Here is an 18587-nt window from a genome sequence, read left to right as displayed (position 1 = left end):
AACCTTTAGGGATCCCATTGCTTTCAGCCATCTGGGGAATCCAAGCTGGAGGTTAAAGCCTTTCTATTACCTTAAGTCAGTAGGTGCACACCCTCGGGTCACCATATGGGACAAATGTCTCCGGTGCAGATAGGTGTTGCATACATGCGCCCAGTGGGGTTCCAGGCAGGGGATCCCTTCGCATCCCCCTCCCCTGCTACCCCTGCTTTCTTGAAGTGCTGGAGCATGCCTAGTGGCCGCTCTGGAGCCACCAAGGGTTTTTGCACTGGCTCACACTCCGCTTCTCCGGGTTTTATCCAGAGCCTGCGGGGGGTTGGCGGGGGGTTGCGGGGGGGGGCACAGAGCCCGGCGGCCTGGGCTACACGAGTGGGGAGTGCGTACGGGGTTGTCTCCTGCGCACTGTACGGGTTGCTTGGGAGATGCTGGAGCGCAGAGCCTGGCTGCTACTGCTGTTGCTGTTGCTGCTACTGCTGCTGCTGCTGCACCTGGCGCGCTGAGCACCGAGCGGGGAGCCCCCGAGGGCCAGCAGCGGTGTGGACGCACGGGTGGCGGACTGCGGTAGAATGAAAGCCTGGCTCCTCCGGCGTTGCAAGCCACCGCTCCGGCGAGATCAGGTGCTGGCAGCCAGCCGCCCGCCGCTCCACTAACTTGCCACTTGGTCGCGTCTGGTGTCTGCATTTTCGGGTGGTGGTGGGGGGGCGGGGACAGTGGGGAGTCCGAAGATCTGCGGTACTGGAAAAGAGGGATCCTGCAAAAGGGGGAGCCTAGTTGCCTCTGCTGCCACTCTCCCGTCCCCTCCCTGGCGCTCCCCCCACCCCCACCCCACCGCTACCGCCGCCGCTCTTCTCTTCCGCCGATTCCGAGAGCGACGGGGCGTCTGTGACATGCGATCGCTTGCCAAGTGACGGTCCCCGAGTGTGAAGTGCCCGCGAGGAAGTGTGAGCTCCGACGCGGGCGGCAAGGGGATGACAGCCATGAAGCAGGAGCAGCAACCCACCCCGGGGGCCAGGGCAACCCAGTCGCAGCCAGCCGACCAGGTGAGAGTTGGCCTCTAGGGACTATCCCTCCAGGGAGGGGTGGCTCCAATCAGCCACCCTCCCCCCCTACACACACACACACACACACACACACACACACACACACACGTCCCTCAAAATCCTCTCCCACGTTTGCCTCTCTTCATCTTCCCTCCGCCCCACTCCCAGGCTCTCTTGTCTCATCCATGGACCCAGCAGGAACTTAGAGCAGCTTAGTGCGCTCTGGGGCTGGGCGACGGGATGCTCAAGGTGGAGAGCCGCGGGGAAGCGGGCAGAGAGGTAAAGACTGGAGCTATGCCACGGCAAAGAGGCTGCCGTGGGAGGAAGGGGTGATCTGTTCTTCCTGCTGTGGAGAGTCTTGACTTCTGAACGCATTTTGAATGTATCTAGCGCGATCCTAGAGACTGTCTTCTTGCCCAGGTCCAGCCCTGTCTCACTGTGAATCGGACGCGCGCTGGCCAGAGATACTGAAGTGGGCAAACGACCTTTAAGCTGTCAGAGTTTCCCTTCTGATTTCTTTTGAGAGGATCATGATGGATGGAAAAGCAGGGTGGGAAAAGAGGACTCAGCTTCTCTCGTCTGCCGGGTGGAACTGAGCATGAGGGTGTTATAAAAGGCGTTTATCATTCAGGGTAGCAAATAAGACACTGGCTTTGGTGGTTTGTTGGGTCTAGATGTGTCCCGTCTGCAGAACTAAGGTGCTCTGTATTGGCTGATTGGTTATTACTGTCCCCTTTGCGTCCTTTGGTGCCTGACACCCTTTTGGGGTTAGTGTTGTTTGGGTCTTTAGACAATCTGTTATGCCTAATGTTGTGGAGAAATGTCTGTTTCCTGTGTCGTGTGTCTGGTTTGGGGGAGATTTGAGAGTTGGGTCACGCTTTTTCTAAAGTTGGAGGGGTCAGGAGCGAGGCGATGCTCCATCCAGGAGAAGCGAGGCTGTAGAGAGTCTGCTGGAGATGCGATCATGTTTACATCAATTACAACTGGACTAAGAGCATCATTCTTGGTCAGCGCAATGCTATGGAGCAAGAGGATCCCGCAGCGAGATGCAGGAGGTGGAGCGCTAAGCTCTTTTTGCCCAAGGAGCGCACTAGCTGTGGAAGGCTGCTAGAGGCATTTCGGACATAGACACTCAGCTCATGGTTAGAAGTCGGGTGACTGGGCTGGGGGTGGGGGGACCGTGCAAGGCAAGTAGACTGGGCTCTTCAGCTCTAGGCATTCTAAACACTGCCGCCTTGGAGGAGCTGTCCAAATTGCCCAGAGTGATGCTGAAGCAGAGGAAAGGATGCCAGGGAGGTTGTTATTAATATTCCAGTCTTGGTCATCTCTCCTGGCTTGTGGTCTCTTTCCTCCCTCCCCCATCCCCATCCCATCTCCCTGCACATGTGTTTCACACAGGTGGAAAATTTTCAGTGTTTTGCAGCTATCTCTTGCTCTCTCCCTTTAGTGAGGTAAAAATTGCAGAGTTCATGAAGCGTTTGCCGCTTTAAACCACTCATTCTTTGCCCTTAGATAAGAAGGCAAAGATTAAAACATTGTTCCACAATGTCCTCTCTTCTTATACCTCTTCTCTGTCCCCCTCCCCCATCAGCACACATCACCGCGTAGAGACTGGTTAGCAGACTTAGTGAAAAAAATATTTCAGGAGAGGAATATGGGTGTAACATTCCGATGTTAGGCTGAAGTCCTTAAATTTTATTCACAAGGCTTGGACTCTCGACTGCTATTGGAGTGATGTGGCCGATAAGAAGGACTAGCCAGGAGAGAGTCTCCACGTGAAATTTTTGCTCACTAACCTGTGACACCAGCTGGTAACTCGAGGTGCTGCAGACAGCTTCCGGAAGGGTGGGGGAGGTTTGCTAGAGGCAAGGCAGATATACAGAAGCCCACTGTATATATGCATGGCAAATCCCTTTGTCAGGATTAGCCTGACACTTAAAATTCACGTGCTAAGAGAGGTCAACCATGGATTCATTTATTTCTCGAGTATGAGTATGCATGTTCTTAATGGCTTTGCCAGATATTCAGAGTGGTCATCTGCAGAACTCTAATTCTAATTGTTTCTCTTAAAAGAGACTCTGTGCTTGCACATGAGTGCTAAATATGAAAGGCATGTACCCAATCCATGTATTGGAAGAGGCTGATATTGTAAATGTAAAGTTAGACTGATAGAACTATTGCAGTAGCCTCATAGGAGGCTTTCCGAAATTCCTGGGGAATCCGTGTAGCTAGCACTCTCCTTGTTTAAAGATTGATACATAAAATGATGGCCATATAATGTGAATGGTTGTTGTGAATACGCAAATTGCTGTCTTAAACTCACAAAGAATTGAACAGATCTAGTCACTATGCCTTGACTTTCAAATAATTAGACAATGTTCATAACATACTAGATATGTTAGAATAATTGTACTGGCTTCTATGATACTTCAATATAAAAATTCACAAATTTAACTTAACTTGTACCTTCATGCAATTCTTTTTGGTGATTAAACAGAAAGCACATTCCAGCTATTCACTCGGTGTGTATTGATTCTGAATGATTTAGATTTTTGAATGTTGTCCAAAAGGTCTTTCACTTTCTGTGATAGTGATTTTCATGAGCCTCAAAGATGCCTTGCCCTGTGGCATCTGACATATATGCATTTAGCACAGGGCAAGAAAAGTCATTCTTGGAAATGGCAGTGACTAGGGGTCATAGAGTCTGGTGGCTATCATAGCCTATGAAGAGCTTTTCTTCTCTGCTTCCTCTTGTCATTTGCTGTTCTCTGTCACATTCACTCTGACCAGAGGCACCCCCCTCTGAAGAAAGCAGCAGGAGCTGTGCATGTTCTTTTTTTTAATATTTTGAATCATTGCCAATATATTTATAATTTTAGTTATCACCCTTTTAAAATAGTGATTGATTCCTTTTTTTTAAAGACTGGTTGCCTTTAAAATAGCTGTTTTTGTTTTCATAATACTCTACATTTATAAAAGTTTTGAAAATAAATACTCTGACAGGAGCAGATGCAATTACATCTACTTACTATGATCAATTCCTCACTTTTTATTGACGGATCTAAAGATCTTGAGTGGCCAATTACAGCTCATTGTTACCCAGAACAGTCACCTCAGAACAGGTGCTCTGTGTGCTCAGATGCTCTTGAGTTGAGCAGGAAACATTTATCGAATGCAGTTTTCTATTAGACTCTCCAAACAGCCTATTGAGGTCACCCTTGTTGCTTCCCTTTCCTGCGTAAGGGATGCTATGAATGCCCTTTAAAAAACGTTAAGCCCTGTAACCAAATTTGCCTTCAGAATTGGTGATGTGATTGAACTTGGCTCATTTAAATCGAAAGTGTCACCTCCTAACTTCTACACAATTACAACAACATATTCTCATTAAAAAGTAGGCAGAATGATTGCAAACTTTGATTGGTAAATAGATATATTTCCCTTTAAATCATCAACCACTGTGTAAATGCTGCCCCTTGGTACATTAAAAATGAACTAGGCATATAGTTAAATAATCTAGAAGCAATGAAACACAACAGGTAGATCATCACAAATGCATTAGGAACTTTAGGAAACCTTTCTGTCTCACTCCTGCGGTAGTGAGGCTAGTCCTAAGGTTTGTGAGATTCATAAGGCAAGGTTTAGAAATTGTCCTCATTCCACCAGGTGGCGCCCTTCTGCTGACACCAACCAGGACAGTTACCTCAGGAGTGCTTGGCTGTCTTCGTAAAGCCAAAAACAAAACAAAACAAAACAAAAACAAAACAAATTAAAATAAAACAACTGTGGGCACACACAAAACTCAAAGTAGGAGAACAAACTCCCTTTCTAAAATAGAACTTAACAGTACATGCAGAAAATTTTAAAGTAACTGTTCTACAACAATGATAAAAATTGTCATGCATTTTTTTCTTTTAAGCATTCATTTTTAGTAGAGGAGTAAGTTTTCACAATGCACATGCAGGTAGTGATGATGATGTAAAGCAGGTTTTAAAGGACTAAGTCAACATAGCTACCCTGCTTTTGACCATCAGGTAATACTAGTAGAAAGCCTTTTGATAGGGAAGTTTCCGTTCAATGTTTGCAGCTTTGTCTAGAATGCTGGATTAAAATTTGAAATTTACAGTAAAGACTGAGTTGTAAAAAATGTGGAGGGGGATGGGAGTGTTTCAGGTAGAGGGGCATATACATGGAGGCAGGGGTGGGAGGAGGGGTTGGGAATCTTTGGGGAGGGGGCTTTTGGGAGTGGGAAATTGGGAAAGGTTTTACCATTGGCGATATAAATGAAGAAGATACTCAATAAAAAATGTTCATGTTTCTTATGCTCATATATAAACATGGCATAATGTAGAAAAATTACTCTTTTTTCGCATGGAGTCTTGAAAACACTTTAGAAGGGATTCTGAAAAGCTTGTTTGAACCAAGTCTGTAATCATAGGTACTCAGTGACCAAGGCCAGGCTGGTGCTCAGAGCATGAGTGTGCAAAGCAAACACAGTATGATACAACACAACAGTGAGCTCATGTAATCCTACCCACACAAACTATATGGGGGGTATATTTTCTTCTAACCAATGTTGAAAATATACCATGTAATATACAGTGAGAGTTTTGTACGATTTGGTCAGAAATTATAATTTTGGTTGAATAAAGGTTATGCTATGATTTGAGGCAGAATGTACATTTCTTATTCTTTGTCTTTCTTGGTGTGCGTGTTTGTGTGTGTGTCCAACAGCCATGTTCAGCATCTTTCTCTCGTGCTCACCACCTTATGTTTTAAAGGCGGGAGTTCTCACTGAACCTGAAACTAATTCACTAGTTAAACTAGATGCCACCAAGCCCAAGGCTTTCCTCCAGAGTTTCAGCTCCTGGATCTCTTAACTGAGCTGAGCATCCCAACTCGGGTTCTCCCATTTGGAAATCAAGCAGTTTACTGACTGATTCATCTCCACAGTCCCCTAGTTTTTGTACTCTTGAAACACCACGGTTGTCTTGAACTTCCATATATCCAAGGAAGTCCTCCAACTCATGGTCCTCCGTCCTGAGTGCTGAAGTGGCAGGTGTGAACCCCCACCTGGCATTTTACATCTCTTAATTTCTTACTTTACCAACTTAAATATAAAACACGAAACTAATAAATATACAATATTAATATTTTATGTGTAAGTCATATTATCTACTGAATAAAGAACAGACCACAAAAATCCCTTGCTGAGAATTATCTGCTTTTATAACTATCTACTTATTTCAAGGGATGAACAAATGACACAATTTAAAAATTAAATCACATAAAAACACATTAAAGGAAATTGTGTTATGAAATATTAATGCTACATTATCATATGCATATTACACCAAAAATAAAATGTTTAAGCTAATTATCTCCCAAACTGAGGAAAAAATAAAGGCATTTCTAAATTTCCGTATTTGAATTATTATTACTGTACAATGTTATAATCCTTAGTATGCAAAGCCATACTTCTTTTATTTAGCACGTTTCCTGCTACAGATAGACAACTTTCATGGCCATGATTGGGAGCTTTCATACCACCAGTAACAAATACTTACTAACATTTGGTGATGGGTAGCTGCTAGAAGTCCTAATGACCTAGCTTTGATTTTCAGTTTGACACAAGGTAGAATCACCTGGGAAAACAGTCTCAGTGAGGGTTGGCCTGTAGGTGTATCTGTCGGTACTGTTTTGGCTGCACTCACTGACATAACCTGAGAGTGTGCAGCACCAGTCTGTGGTCTTAGGCTCTGATATGTATTAGACGAAGCCGGCTGACGAGGTGATATGTGTGCATTCATTCCTTGCTCTTATCTGTGGATGTGATTTGACTAGCTGCTTCAAATTCCTGTCACCTTGTATTCCACACAGTTTTGGATTGCAGCCTATAATTGTAAGGCAGAATAAACCCATTTCTCTTACTTGCCTTTCACCAGGGTATTTTATTAGAGTGGCACAAACAAAGCTCCAGCAGACAGGATGATTTTATCTCTTCATTTCTTCCGTGAGGGCTGGAGACTCTAAGAACTTTACATGTTTCTTATGAGGATTAAATGAGAAAATAGTAAAAAAGAATACCTTTTGAAGAATACCTGTCTCACACTCTATCCTCTTGCTACATGCGAGGTCTGGGAATTGGAGCCTAACCAAAATGTGAATGATAAAAAGAACATCATAAGCTACCTGTAAGAGTTACCTTATAGTTTACAGACTCTCACTGCATGATTTTTTGGTTTGTCTGTAAACATGAGTATCATGTGACAATCATTGCACTTCAAGACATTCAAGTTTTAAAGTATTTTCTTGCATCTCAGAATGCAATATTTCAAAACAGTTACATCATCCCATTCTCTAATGGACCAGGTTAAAAATAAATATAGGCAATTTTCTAACATTTTAGTTAGGTATCAAATGCATTGCATATAGTTTCTAATGCAGTTCACTTAGTCAGATAATTAGTATGAGGAGAGAGTTTGAGAAAATGATGTGATGTACAGAGCATCCTAGAGACATAGCCATGAAACTCATGTCTTCACAGGAAGTGCTCAGGTCTCAGCCTCATCAGTATTGCACTGGAGAGGGGAGGGACTCATAAGGCCCTACTCATCCCTCAATGAGGAACTACTGGCAGTTAATAGCTGCTAAGGAGGAGTCCATTTTTCTTTTTTCTTTTTATTTATTCTTTGAGATTTTCATGCATTCACAAAATGTATTTGGCGGTATCTACCTTCTCTTTCCTTCCTTCAGCTATTTTTAAAGAATCCCCATATCATCCTCTCCACTTCATGTCCTCCTTTGTAATGTTTTCCCCACCATGTAATAAGGATATGTGCACCACTATGTTCATAGCAGCCCTATTTATAATAGCCAGAAGCTGGAAAGAACCCAGGTATTCCTCAGCGGAAGAATGGATGCAAAAAATGTGGTATATATACACAATGGAGTACTATTCAGCCATTAGAAACGTTGAATTCATGAAATTCTTAGGCAAATGGATGGAGCTGGAGAACATCATACCAAGTGAGGTAACCCAGTCTCAAAAGATTAATCATGCACTCACTAATAAGTGGATATTAACCTAGAAAACTGGAATACTCAAAACATAATCCACACATCAAATGAGGTACAAGAAGAACGGAGGAGTGGCCCCTGGTTCTAGAAAGATTCAGTGTAGCAGTATAGGGCAAAGCCAGAACAGGGAAGTGGGAAGGGGTGGGTGGGAGAACAGGGGGAGTGAAGGGGGCTTATGGGACTTTTGGGGAGTGTGGGACCAGAAAAGGGGATATCATTTGAAATGTAAATAAAAAATATATCGATAAAAAAAATCTAAGAACTAAATAAAATAAAATAAAATGCAACAAAGGAGAAAAAAATAAGTTATTTTCTTAATTCACCAAATCTTTTTTTTTTTAACCAAGGTCATAAAATTGAGAATCTTTTCATAATGACCTTGTGTTTTTAAATATTTTACTTGTACATTTTTATGGAGTAATCATGTTAATCATTTCATTTATACAGTGTGTGGTGAATAAGTTAGTATAATGATTTCTTTTTTTTTTCTATATTCTTTGTTTACATTCCAAATGATTTCCCCTTTCCCAGATCCCCCCTCCCCATATGTCCCATAAACCTTCTTCTCTCCATCCCTTCTCCAATCACCTCCCTCCTTTTTCTCTGTCTCACCAAATCTTATTAGTAAACCTGTCTTTCTGTATGAGTTTTGGATCAGGCATCAAAATCCCACCGTAATGCATTTCTAAAGAGAAGTGACTCTCTGTCCTGTAGCAGTCATCAAGTATCTGAGACATTTTTCTTTGGTAGCCACTGATTGGTTGTTCATGATCCAATGAATAGACTCATACTCATGCATGTGTCCAAAACCCTAAGTAAACCTAGAGGGTCATTAATAAAAATGACATGAAAGCAGGACAGGTACTTGTTGGAAGAAAGAGAGGGTTTGGTGACATCATCAAGATGTCTGACATGTGTATGGAATTGTCAAAAATCAAAAACTATTTACAAAAGGGAAATGCATAGTAAAATATTTAATATATACATATATATATATTATGAAAGTTAAATGAATATTATCAGATAATAGTAAGGTAGTCTGTAGTGGCTGGTTTTGCATGTCACCTTGACACAGACTGGAGTTATCACAGAGAAAGGAGCTTCAGTTGGGGAAGTGCCTCCACGAGATCCAGCTGTGGGGCATTTTCTCAATTAGTGATCAAGGGGGGAGGGCCCCTTGTGGGTGGTGCCATCTCTGAACTGGTATTCTTGAGTTCTATAAGAGAGCAGGCTGAGCAAGCCAGGGGAAGCAAGCCCGTAAGAAACATCCCTCCATGGCCTCTGCATCAGCTCCTGCTTCCTGACCTACTTGAGTTCCAGTCCTGACTTCCTTTAGTGATGAACTGCAACATGGAAGTGTAAGCTCAATAAACCCTTTCCTCCCCAACTTGCTTCTTGGTCATGATGTTTGTGCAGGAATAGAAACCCTGACTAAGACACAGTCTTTAGTATTCCAAGGTAGATGTCTCTGACATCATTGGTGTTAGGAGGGTTATAATAAGCATAGTCAAAAACCATTATTTCCCACATAAAATTATCCATAGCTGTTCTAATACAACATGTATTTGCCAAATGTCATATATTGAAATTCTAATTAGGAAATTAGTCCCATATGTTGGCTTGCTTGATTAATGACTTTTTGAAGATACTAACCAAGTTCATATATCATATATTATTCCCAGTACGGTATTGCTTTTTAAATTACTTTAAAGATGCATTTTATTATGTTGAATTGTGTGTGTGTGTGTGTGTGTGTGTGTGTATACATGTGAATCCATTATCTTCAGAGATCAGAAGATGGTGTCAGATGCTCTGAAGTGGGAATTACAGGGCTGTGAGGAGCCCATAATGAATTCTTGGAACTAAACTCAGGTCCTCTGCAGAATCACCAGGTCTTCTTCTTTTTTCTTTCATATTTTACCTCCTTTCTTTCTTTCTTCCTTCCTTTCTTTCTTTCTTCCTTCCTTCCTTCCTTCCTTCCTTCCTTCCTTCCTTCCTTCCTTCCTTCCTTCCTTCCTTCCTTCCTTTCTTTCTTTCTTTCTTTCTTTCTTTCTTTCTTTCTTTCTTTCTTTCTTTCTTTCTTTCTTTCTTTCTTTCTTGGACTGTTTATTTATTATTTTTATTGGTTATTTTATTTATTTACATTTCAAATGTTATCACCCTTCCCGGGTTTCCCTCTACAACACCACTATCCCATTCCCCCTCCCCTCTGCTTCTATGAGGGTGCCCGCCCACCCCTCCCATCCTTCATCACTGCCCTAGTGTTCCACTATGCTGGGGCATTGAACCTTCACAGGATCAAGGGCCTCCCCTCCCATTGATTCCAGATAAGGCCATCCTCTGCTACATATGCCGCTGAAGTTATAGGTACTCTGTGTCCTCTTCGGCTAGTGGTTTAGTCCTTTGAAGCTCTGGGGGTGGGGGGGAGGGATCTGATTGGTTGATATTGTTTTTCTGCCTGTGGGGTTGCAAACCCCTTCATCTCCTCCAGTCCTTGCTGTAACTCCTTCATTGGGGTCCCAGTGCTCAGATTAATGATTTGTTGCAAGCATTCACATATGTATTGGTAATGACCTGGCAGAGCCTCTCAGGAGAGAGCTATATCAGGGTCCTGTTATCTAACACTTCTTGTCATCAACAATAGTGTCTGGGTTTAGTGGCTGCATATGGGATGGATCCCCAGTTGGGGCAGTCTCTGGATAGCCTTTTCTTCTGTCTCTGCTCTACTCTTTGTCCCTGTATTTCCTTTAGATAGAATCAATTCTGGGATAACATTTTCGATATGGGTGGGTGGCCTCATCCCTCAATCAGGAGCTATGCCTAACCTCTGGATATGGTCTCTACAGGTTCTCTCTCCCCTTTATTGAGTATTTCAGCTAATGTCATCCCCATTGGGTCCTGGGATCCTCTTGCTTGCCTGGCATCTAGGACTTTCTGGTGGCTACCCCAGTTCCCTATCCTCCACAGTTACACACCTCTGTTCAATTTCCTGATCCTCTGCAAGTGTACTTAACAACTGAAAAATCTGTCTGGGCCCTGCTTTCAAGTTTTCATTGGCCTGATTTCTATAGCTTTTGACAATAATTAATGTATCTGTGTGTGTGTGTGTGTGTGTTTGTGTGTTGTGTTACATAGGTGTTATGTAGATGTATGTAAACATCCCTGTGAGAGTGAAATTGCCTGAGTAAATATATGTGGAAGACAAGTCAACATTAAATATCTTCTTCAATTTCTTTCCTACCTTATTTGAGGTCTCTTGAGCCCTTGAGATCTACTGTCTCTGCTTCCCCAGAGCTGTGATCAAAGGTGCATTGCAACAAACTGAACTTACCACCTGGGTGCTGTGGATCTGAACTTGAGCCCTCATGCTTGAATGCAAGCACCCCACGGGCCATTGACTCAGCACTTACATTTTTTTCATGCAGAAATCAAATGATCTCTCTAACGCATTAGAATCCTCCTTCTCTCTCCATGGTAGGTAATTTTATCACGAACTACATTCACCTAAGTGGTGATTATTATTGCTAGGTGCAAACAGAAATAAGTAATAGTGTCTGGAAGAGTGATTAAGTAGTTAAGATGGAGGCCTGTGATATTCATATCTCTTGTTGGGCTGTCCCAGAGCCTCAGAAATTTTTATGTTTACACAAGGAATATGAAATCAAACATCGACTGCCACTCCAATCATTCTACATTTATTTAAGACTGATAAAAGGTTTTTATCTTGAGTTCTACTGTTCAGAAATTATCATTCAAATATTCATTGTTATGTCTTCTACATGATAAAGTGAGCTTCTGTTTACCATGACATCATTTATCTAAAATGGTAAAAAAAAAAAAAAAAACAAAAAAAAAACGTTAATAATTTTGAACTAGTGTTCAGATAATAGGCATATTCCACTGATAAGAGCAGAACATGTTTGTGGGAACAGAGGAGGAAAACACTAAAGGATTTTTGCAGATTTGGTTATTTGGAGGCAGGGAGATGAAAATGCAAGGTGAAGGATTAAGGGCAGAGTTAAACAGACATCAGGTTGAAGCTGCCTACTAATGGCGCCACCCACAGTCTGTCTAAAACTACACTCACACAACAGGAAGAGGGAGTGGAGAAAGCTAAAAGGGTGGCTCACATAGCTTGTGAGGAACCAAGGAAGAAAATATAATATTTTTGCATTTGTATTTCCAGGTTTCTATGCCTTTAGATCTCAAAGGTGCATTGCATGAAACTTAGCTTATAACATAGGTTCTGTTTCTCTTGGGATGCTTACTTCTCTGTTCTCTCTCTCTCTGTCTGTCTCTCTGTCTATATTTTCCTCTCTGTCTGTCTCTGTCTGTAGGTCAGTCTGTCAGACAGTCTGTCTGTCGGTCTCTCTGTCTCTGTGTCTCTCCCTTTCTCTCTCTGGTGTGTGTGTGTGTGTGCATGTACATGTGAATACATGTGTTGTGGGTGCTGGTACCTTCCTCTATCATTCTTCATCTTATGTTTTGAGACACAGTTCCTTACTGAATCCAAAGTTGGCTGTCTCAGCCAAGCTGTCAGGCCAGAGAGTGCCAAGAATCCAATAATCTCTGTTCCACCCTCATAGCTATAATTATGGACATATAGTGTTGCCGTTGGCTTTTAATGTGGTACTTGGGACCTGAACGCACACTACATTCATTCAAAGTACTTTTGGTTAGCCATTCTGTTTCCAGAAGTTTCAGAAGGTCACAGAAGTGGCAGCCTTATAACTTCATTTCAGTTGAGAACTAGTGGCATGTTATGTGGAAATTTTAGAAAACTTAGGCAACAGACTGGAGGAATAGTTCAACAGTAAGAATCCCGATTGTTCTATCAGCAGACTGGAGTTCGCAATCCCAACATCAGCATCAGACAGCTAACAAATGCTTATAACTTTTGGGCTCTGAATGCCCTGGGTACCCTATACATATGCCTAAAGTAAAAAAATAAAATCTAAAAGGTAAGTTAGTTGAGTTCATAATAAAAGCTGAGTCTATACTGGGAAATGCTCTCCCGACAAAGTCCATACTGTCTGACTTTAATATCATTGTGATTTCTCATACCTATTGATTTCTTAGGTTAGAACAAATAGCTATGCATGAGGTTACAAGAAAGCAAATGAAGACAAGCGAGGGAAACAGTCATTTTTATTAGCTTCATACCCATCTCCTTTCAGAGAGCTAAATGAACATTCGATTTTTATTTCATTCAGTGGGTGTCTGCCTTAAAAAGGGCAGGGCAACGAGGCTGGGTTATTCTTGAGAAGGTGAATGGCGGGCTATTCAGTGATTTATTTAAAAACAGTGAACCAGGGAAACTACCGGAAGTTGCATTGATGATGCCCACATGGGGATGTAGGCCTCCTTGTAGAAACAAGAGGTTATGTTCAGCAAGAGGAATTGAGTAAGTAAACACTCTCACGCCCTTACATATATGAACCATGCTCCAAATGCAGGAATAAGGTATAAAATACAAGACATGGACATTTTGCATTTATAAATGATAGCATAATGATTCTTTTCCTTATTTAATTTTTAAATATGTATATATGTGTGCCTGGTTGTCAGTATGTGCTTATAAGTGCAGTGCATGCAGAGGGCAGAAGAGGGTGCCAGATCCCCTGGAGTTGGAGTCACAGGGGGTTGTGAGCTTATAGAAATGGCTACTAGAACTGAACTCAGACACTTAACCATACAGCAATCCCTGTGTGTACTGTGTGTGTGTGTGTGTGTGTGAGCACGTGCCTGCTTCCTAAACACAGATTTTAACTCAAAAATTCACAAACTTGCCAAATAGCTTCTCTCATTAAATAAATGAAAATTTGCAAGAAAGACCACATTAAAACTGTACTTAATGTAACAATCTTTGTAACTTGCCTTGAGGCAGGGTCTCATGTGGTTTGGGTTGTTCTCCAATTTGCTAAGCCACTGAAGATAGCCTTGATTCCCTGAGCTCTTGTTTTTCTTCAAAGAAGTACAGGAATTACAAGCATTTGACCTCTTGCTCGGTTCCAAGTGGTGCAGGGGATAAAACTCAACCGTTTATGTTTGTCCAGCAAGTACTCAACCAACTGAGTTATATCCCCAATGTATAGCTTCTTAAGCAAGAAACAAATCTGAATTCCAAAGAGATTCTGCAACTTAGAAATTGATCGTTGGGTTTTCTGCATTATTCCATAATTTAAACTTCCTGGGATTTGGGTTTTTATGCAAGAAACGTTCTAAAGTCCATTATCTTTGGGGACTTTATTGAAAAGCACTATAAATATTACTTTTTTCCTTTTAGTGCTATTAAAGAGGCACAGGTGTTCAGCATTTTAGTTCAGCATATTTTGAAGTATTTGACATCTTATAAAATATGCAATATTTATATTCTTTGAAATTTCATGCATGTATACTGTAAATTTTTTTATCATATTTAGCTCTACTCCACCCACCACTCCTTAGAGATCCACCCTACTCCAAAGCACCTTCTGATGCCGTATGATTTTTGTTTTGTTGTAGCTAAGTTAACATTGTTCACATACTCAGTGGAGCCACATGCTGCACAATAGTTAACCTACAGAGACCACACACCTTAATGAATTCTCTCTTCTGCAGCAGTCACTAAATTTTATTAGATTTCAGCTTTGGGTGCTAGCTAGTGAGCATCTCTTCTTTCCATGTACACACAGATACATATACACATGCACACACACATACATACACATACACACAAATGCACACACATACATATACTTACAAACACACACACTTTCTCTCTCTCTTTCTTTCTTTCTCTCTCTCTCTCTCTCTCTCTCTCTCACACACACACACACACACACACACACACTATGACAGATGGATGGATGTCATCGACAACTTACAAGAATCTTTTCTAGCTTCCACCACATGGGTTCCAGGCAACAAATTCAAGTCATCAAACTATTTGGCAAGCCCCATTACCCACTGAGCCACCACACTAACTTCTATCCAGCATCTGTCTACAATAAATTTCTTTCTCTTTTTCTGATCCAAGGTATTGGGCATTCACTACTTCTTTTTTGGTTTTGTTGTTAGTTGTTTAAATGTATCTTATTATTTATCTGCATTTTGTAAGGATGTAATGTTTTACCCTCAGAAGAATAAAATTGTCATTAAGAACCTGCAAATTAATTCAGCAGACATTAAATTGACTTAGAAATAATAACATTAGAACAAAATAATATACATACAAGAATAGATAAATACAAATATAAATGAGAGAAATTAAAGAATAATGTTAATAGTAGTAGAAAACATCAAAAGTTAGTTAACAAAATATGGAGAAGATAAATTTCAAAACATATGTTAACAATGTCTAGAAAATCACAACTCCCAAGCTAACAGAGGTGAAAGCAAGATGTTGAGATCATGAATTCTTGTCTTAGTTTACTTGAATTCTTCCATGTATATATCTTGTATTAAAATATTTTGAGAGTATATGTTTATTGACTTGGTTATGGATTGTTCTAAAATTCAGGGGCCCAATTCAGTGCCTTTTGTGGTGTGAATAAAATCTCCTTTGAATTCTTTAGAGAGTCAGAATGTCAGAGTTTATTTCTTTTATATAAGAATTATTGTGTGTGTGTGTGTGAGTGTATGTGTGTGTATGTGTGTGCACACATGTACATGCTTGTATGTATACATGTGTGTGGAGGGCATGTTCTAGTGTGAAGAACCCATAGGGGATATATTCACATTTATGATGTACATATATCACTCTACTTACTTTATTTGGACAGAGCTCACTGAACCTGGAGCAATGCAGAGAGCCCTGTCTCCCTCCCACAACACTGGGGTGACAGAAACAAGCACAACTAAGTCTGGATTTTTTCTTAAATGGATGCTTGGGATTCAAACTCAGGTCCTCATGTTCCTGCAGCAAGTGCTTACCCACTGAGCCATCTCTACAATTCTCAGAACAATGTCTTTCTGATTCTTTTGTCTCCCATTTTACATAATCCATCCCTAAAGAAACCCAGTAAGGTTTATTCTATTGTCATAAATTTCTGAAATCCATTTTCTGCAAAACTTTATTCTTCAGCATGAAGGATGAATACTGACAACTTGCCTTCCCAAACCCCTTCTTGCAAATAGCACAAATATGAACAAATATATGCATGGTCTGTGAAACACAATTGTTTTCTCAGTCAAATAACCTGCTTATCAAAAAAAATAACATGACCCAGAAGTGAGCAGACTGTCTCAACTCATGGACTTGTTTAGAGTTAGAAGCTGTTGTAGGTGCTGGATGCTTCCTTATGTGAGAGGTTTCTGTTTCCATGGATGATGTCAGAGCTACCTTTAATTTCCTTAGCTCTTGGCAAAGTGCGACCTTTTCATATAAAATAAATTATAAAGAAATGTATTTTGAAGGTTTATTTTTTATACTTTTATTTTCCATATATGTGTCTATGTTTGTGGCTATGTGTATGTGAGTACCATGTTGTGGAGGCCACAAGAAAGCGTCATGTCCTTCTGGAATTATAGGTGGCTGTGTGTTGCCTGTTGTGAGTTCTGGGGAACCAAATTCTAGTCATCTGCAAGAGCACCAAATGCTCTTAGCAGATGAGACATCTCTTACACCCCATTATTTGACAATGTATCTATATCGTTTCCCCGTATTATTTATTAACAATGAAAACATAATGAGATGATGACTTTATATTTATTGGCATAAATTAATTGCATACACAATATGCATGAAAAGCAAAATGACAGTACATGAGGGAATCTGTTAAAAGAGAAATGAGATTAAACTGAAGAGGCAGCTTGTGAAAGAAATAAGAGGTTAATATAGTAAAAATATATTACATTTCTGAAATGTTATGATAAAGCTTATTATGAACTTTCAATGATTTAGTATATGTATTCTAAAAATTTGAGTCTATAGGCAAACTTCACTTAACAACTCTAGAATTCTCCCTTGTGACACCCACCATTCCAAGAAATAGTGTCCCCTTTATGCACACAGACATGATCTTTCTTAGCCCTCCTGTCTTATGTCAGAATTTACTGGTCTCCAGCACTCAACCTCTTCATAAAATTTTTTCTGTGTATTGTATTGTACATTTGTGTATATGAGTATATGTCCATACAGTCCCTAGTGTGGATGTGCAGCTCAGAGGAGTATTTTAGATGTTGGTTTATGCCTCCTGGTATACTTGAGACATAAGCTTATTGCTCAGTACTGTATACACCAGACTAGCTGGCACACTGTTCTTAGACTTCCAGCTCTGCCTTTAGTCTCATTTAGAAGCAGAGGGATTATAATTATACTACCACATCTGTTGTTTTAACATGGATTCTGGGAGTCTGAACTCAGATGCCCAAACTTGCGTGGAGCTGTTAGTCACTTGGCTTTAGAATTGACACTCTTGGAAAAAGGGAATGCCAGTATGTTTTTAGAGTTTTGTTCAGCATTTTATATGACACAAACATGAACAGATGTACACATGCGTGTGTCCCTGCACACACATAAAGCCCACACATACAGAAACATGGATATGCATACACACATGGAAATAGAATTTTATGCACATATGCACAAACCCCTGAGTGGATGGATTTCTCAGTAAGTATATTTTATTGCAGACAGTGTGATTGTTTTATTCTAAACAGAGTTGTCAGGGAACCCAGTTCCTATGCCAGGGATGAGAAATGTTTATATGCGGAATCAATCAATCTATATATAGAACTCTTGAGTCATGCAGAATTCCTGTTGGTGGAAAGAACTTGGCCTCACTATTCATTTAAGTTCACAGTGAACCCCAGAACCTTGACTTTCCAGATTGAGGTCATTTACTCAGTCTCTCCCTGAATTTAATATTGCAGCTGGAAACGAAAGTGTGATTTCCTCCTAGTGTACTTGGGAGGGTAAACCAAGGGAGGGGCTTTTCACCTACCATGGACTGGGACTGACACATGCAGTATTTATCATTTGATTCTTAATGTGCTCTTTTGCTTGACTGGATCTCTGTAGTGTTATGGAAAATCAAATTATGCTGAAGGTGAGGTTACCAAACACGGGGGCAGGGCTTTAAAGAGCCTCTCCCCCATTGCTTTGACTAAATCAGAAACTGAAGGTCACCTTTAATACTGAGCTCCTATTTTTGTTGATATGAAGATTATGTGGAGTCAGCTGTGCTCCAGAGCAAACATGCATTGGGAATTGGTTAAGGAAATATGTAGCATTCATTTATATATTCCTTATCAGTGCCAAGAATTCAACGGAGTTTGGGCATTGAAGGTGGCAAACTGCATATGCATCAGGTCTCCTGAGTTTGTTATTTTCTTTCCTCATCTCAGGGATAAATTCCATCTCGTGCTTATAATACATTCCGTATTCGAGATGGTGTTTCATTCCTTTCCCAAGTTACAGTCCTTGAGCTGCAACGGTGAAGCCAAAAAAACCAATATGGAATCACAGATGGTGCAAATATTTGGAAATAG

The 18587-nt window shown here is 40.9% G+C and overlaps 1 protein-coding gene across 1 annotated transcript in view; it reads left to right on the top strand.

Annotated features, from left to right (window-relative positions):
* The first annotated feature begins 815 nt into the window (after positions 1–815).
* Dpp10 (dipeptidyl peptidase like 10) overlaps positions 816–18587 on the top strand; it is a 794281-nt gene continuing 776509 nt past the window's right edge. Inside the window, exon 1 of the mRNA XM_052200993.1 lies at positions 816–1037. Coding sequence (XP_052056953.1) covers positions 966–1037 — 72 coding nt within the window. The 5' untranslated portion in view covers positions 816–965. The remainder of the gene's footprint in view (positions 1038–18587) is intronic.

Source organism: Apodemus sylvaticus, chromosome 12, assembly GCF_947179515.1.
Source record: "Apodemus sylvaticus chromosome 12, mApoSyl1.1, whole genome shotgun sequence".
Lineage (NCBI taxonomy): Eukaryota > Metazoa > Chordata > Mammalia > Rodentia > Muridae > Apodemus > Apodemus sylvaticus.
The sequence above is the reverse complement of the archived record's forward strand: the minus strand, read 5'-3'. Positions and strand labels throughout refer to the sequence as shown.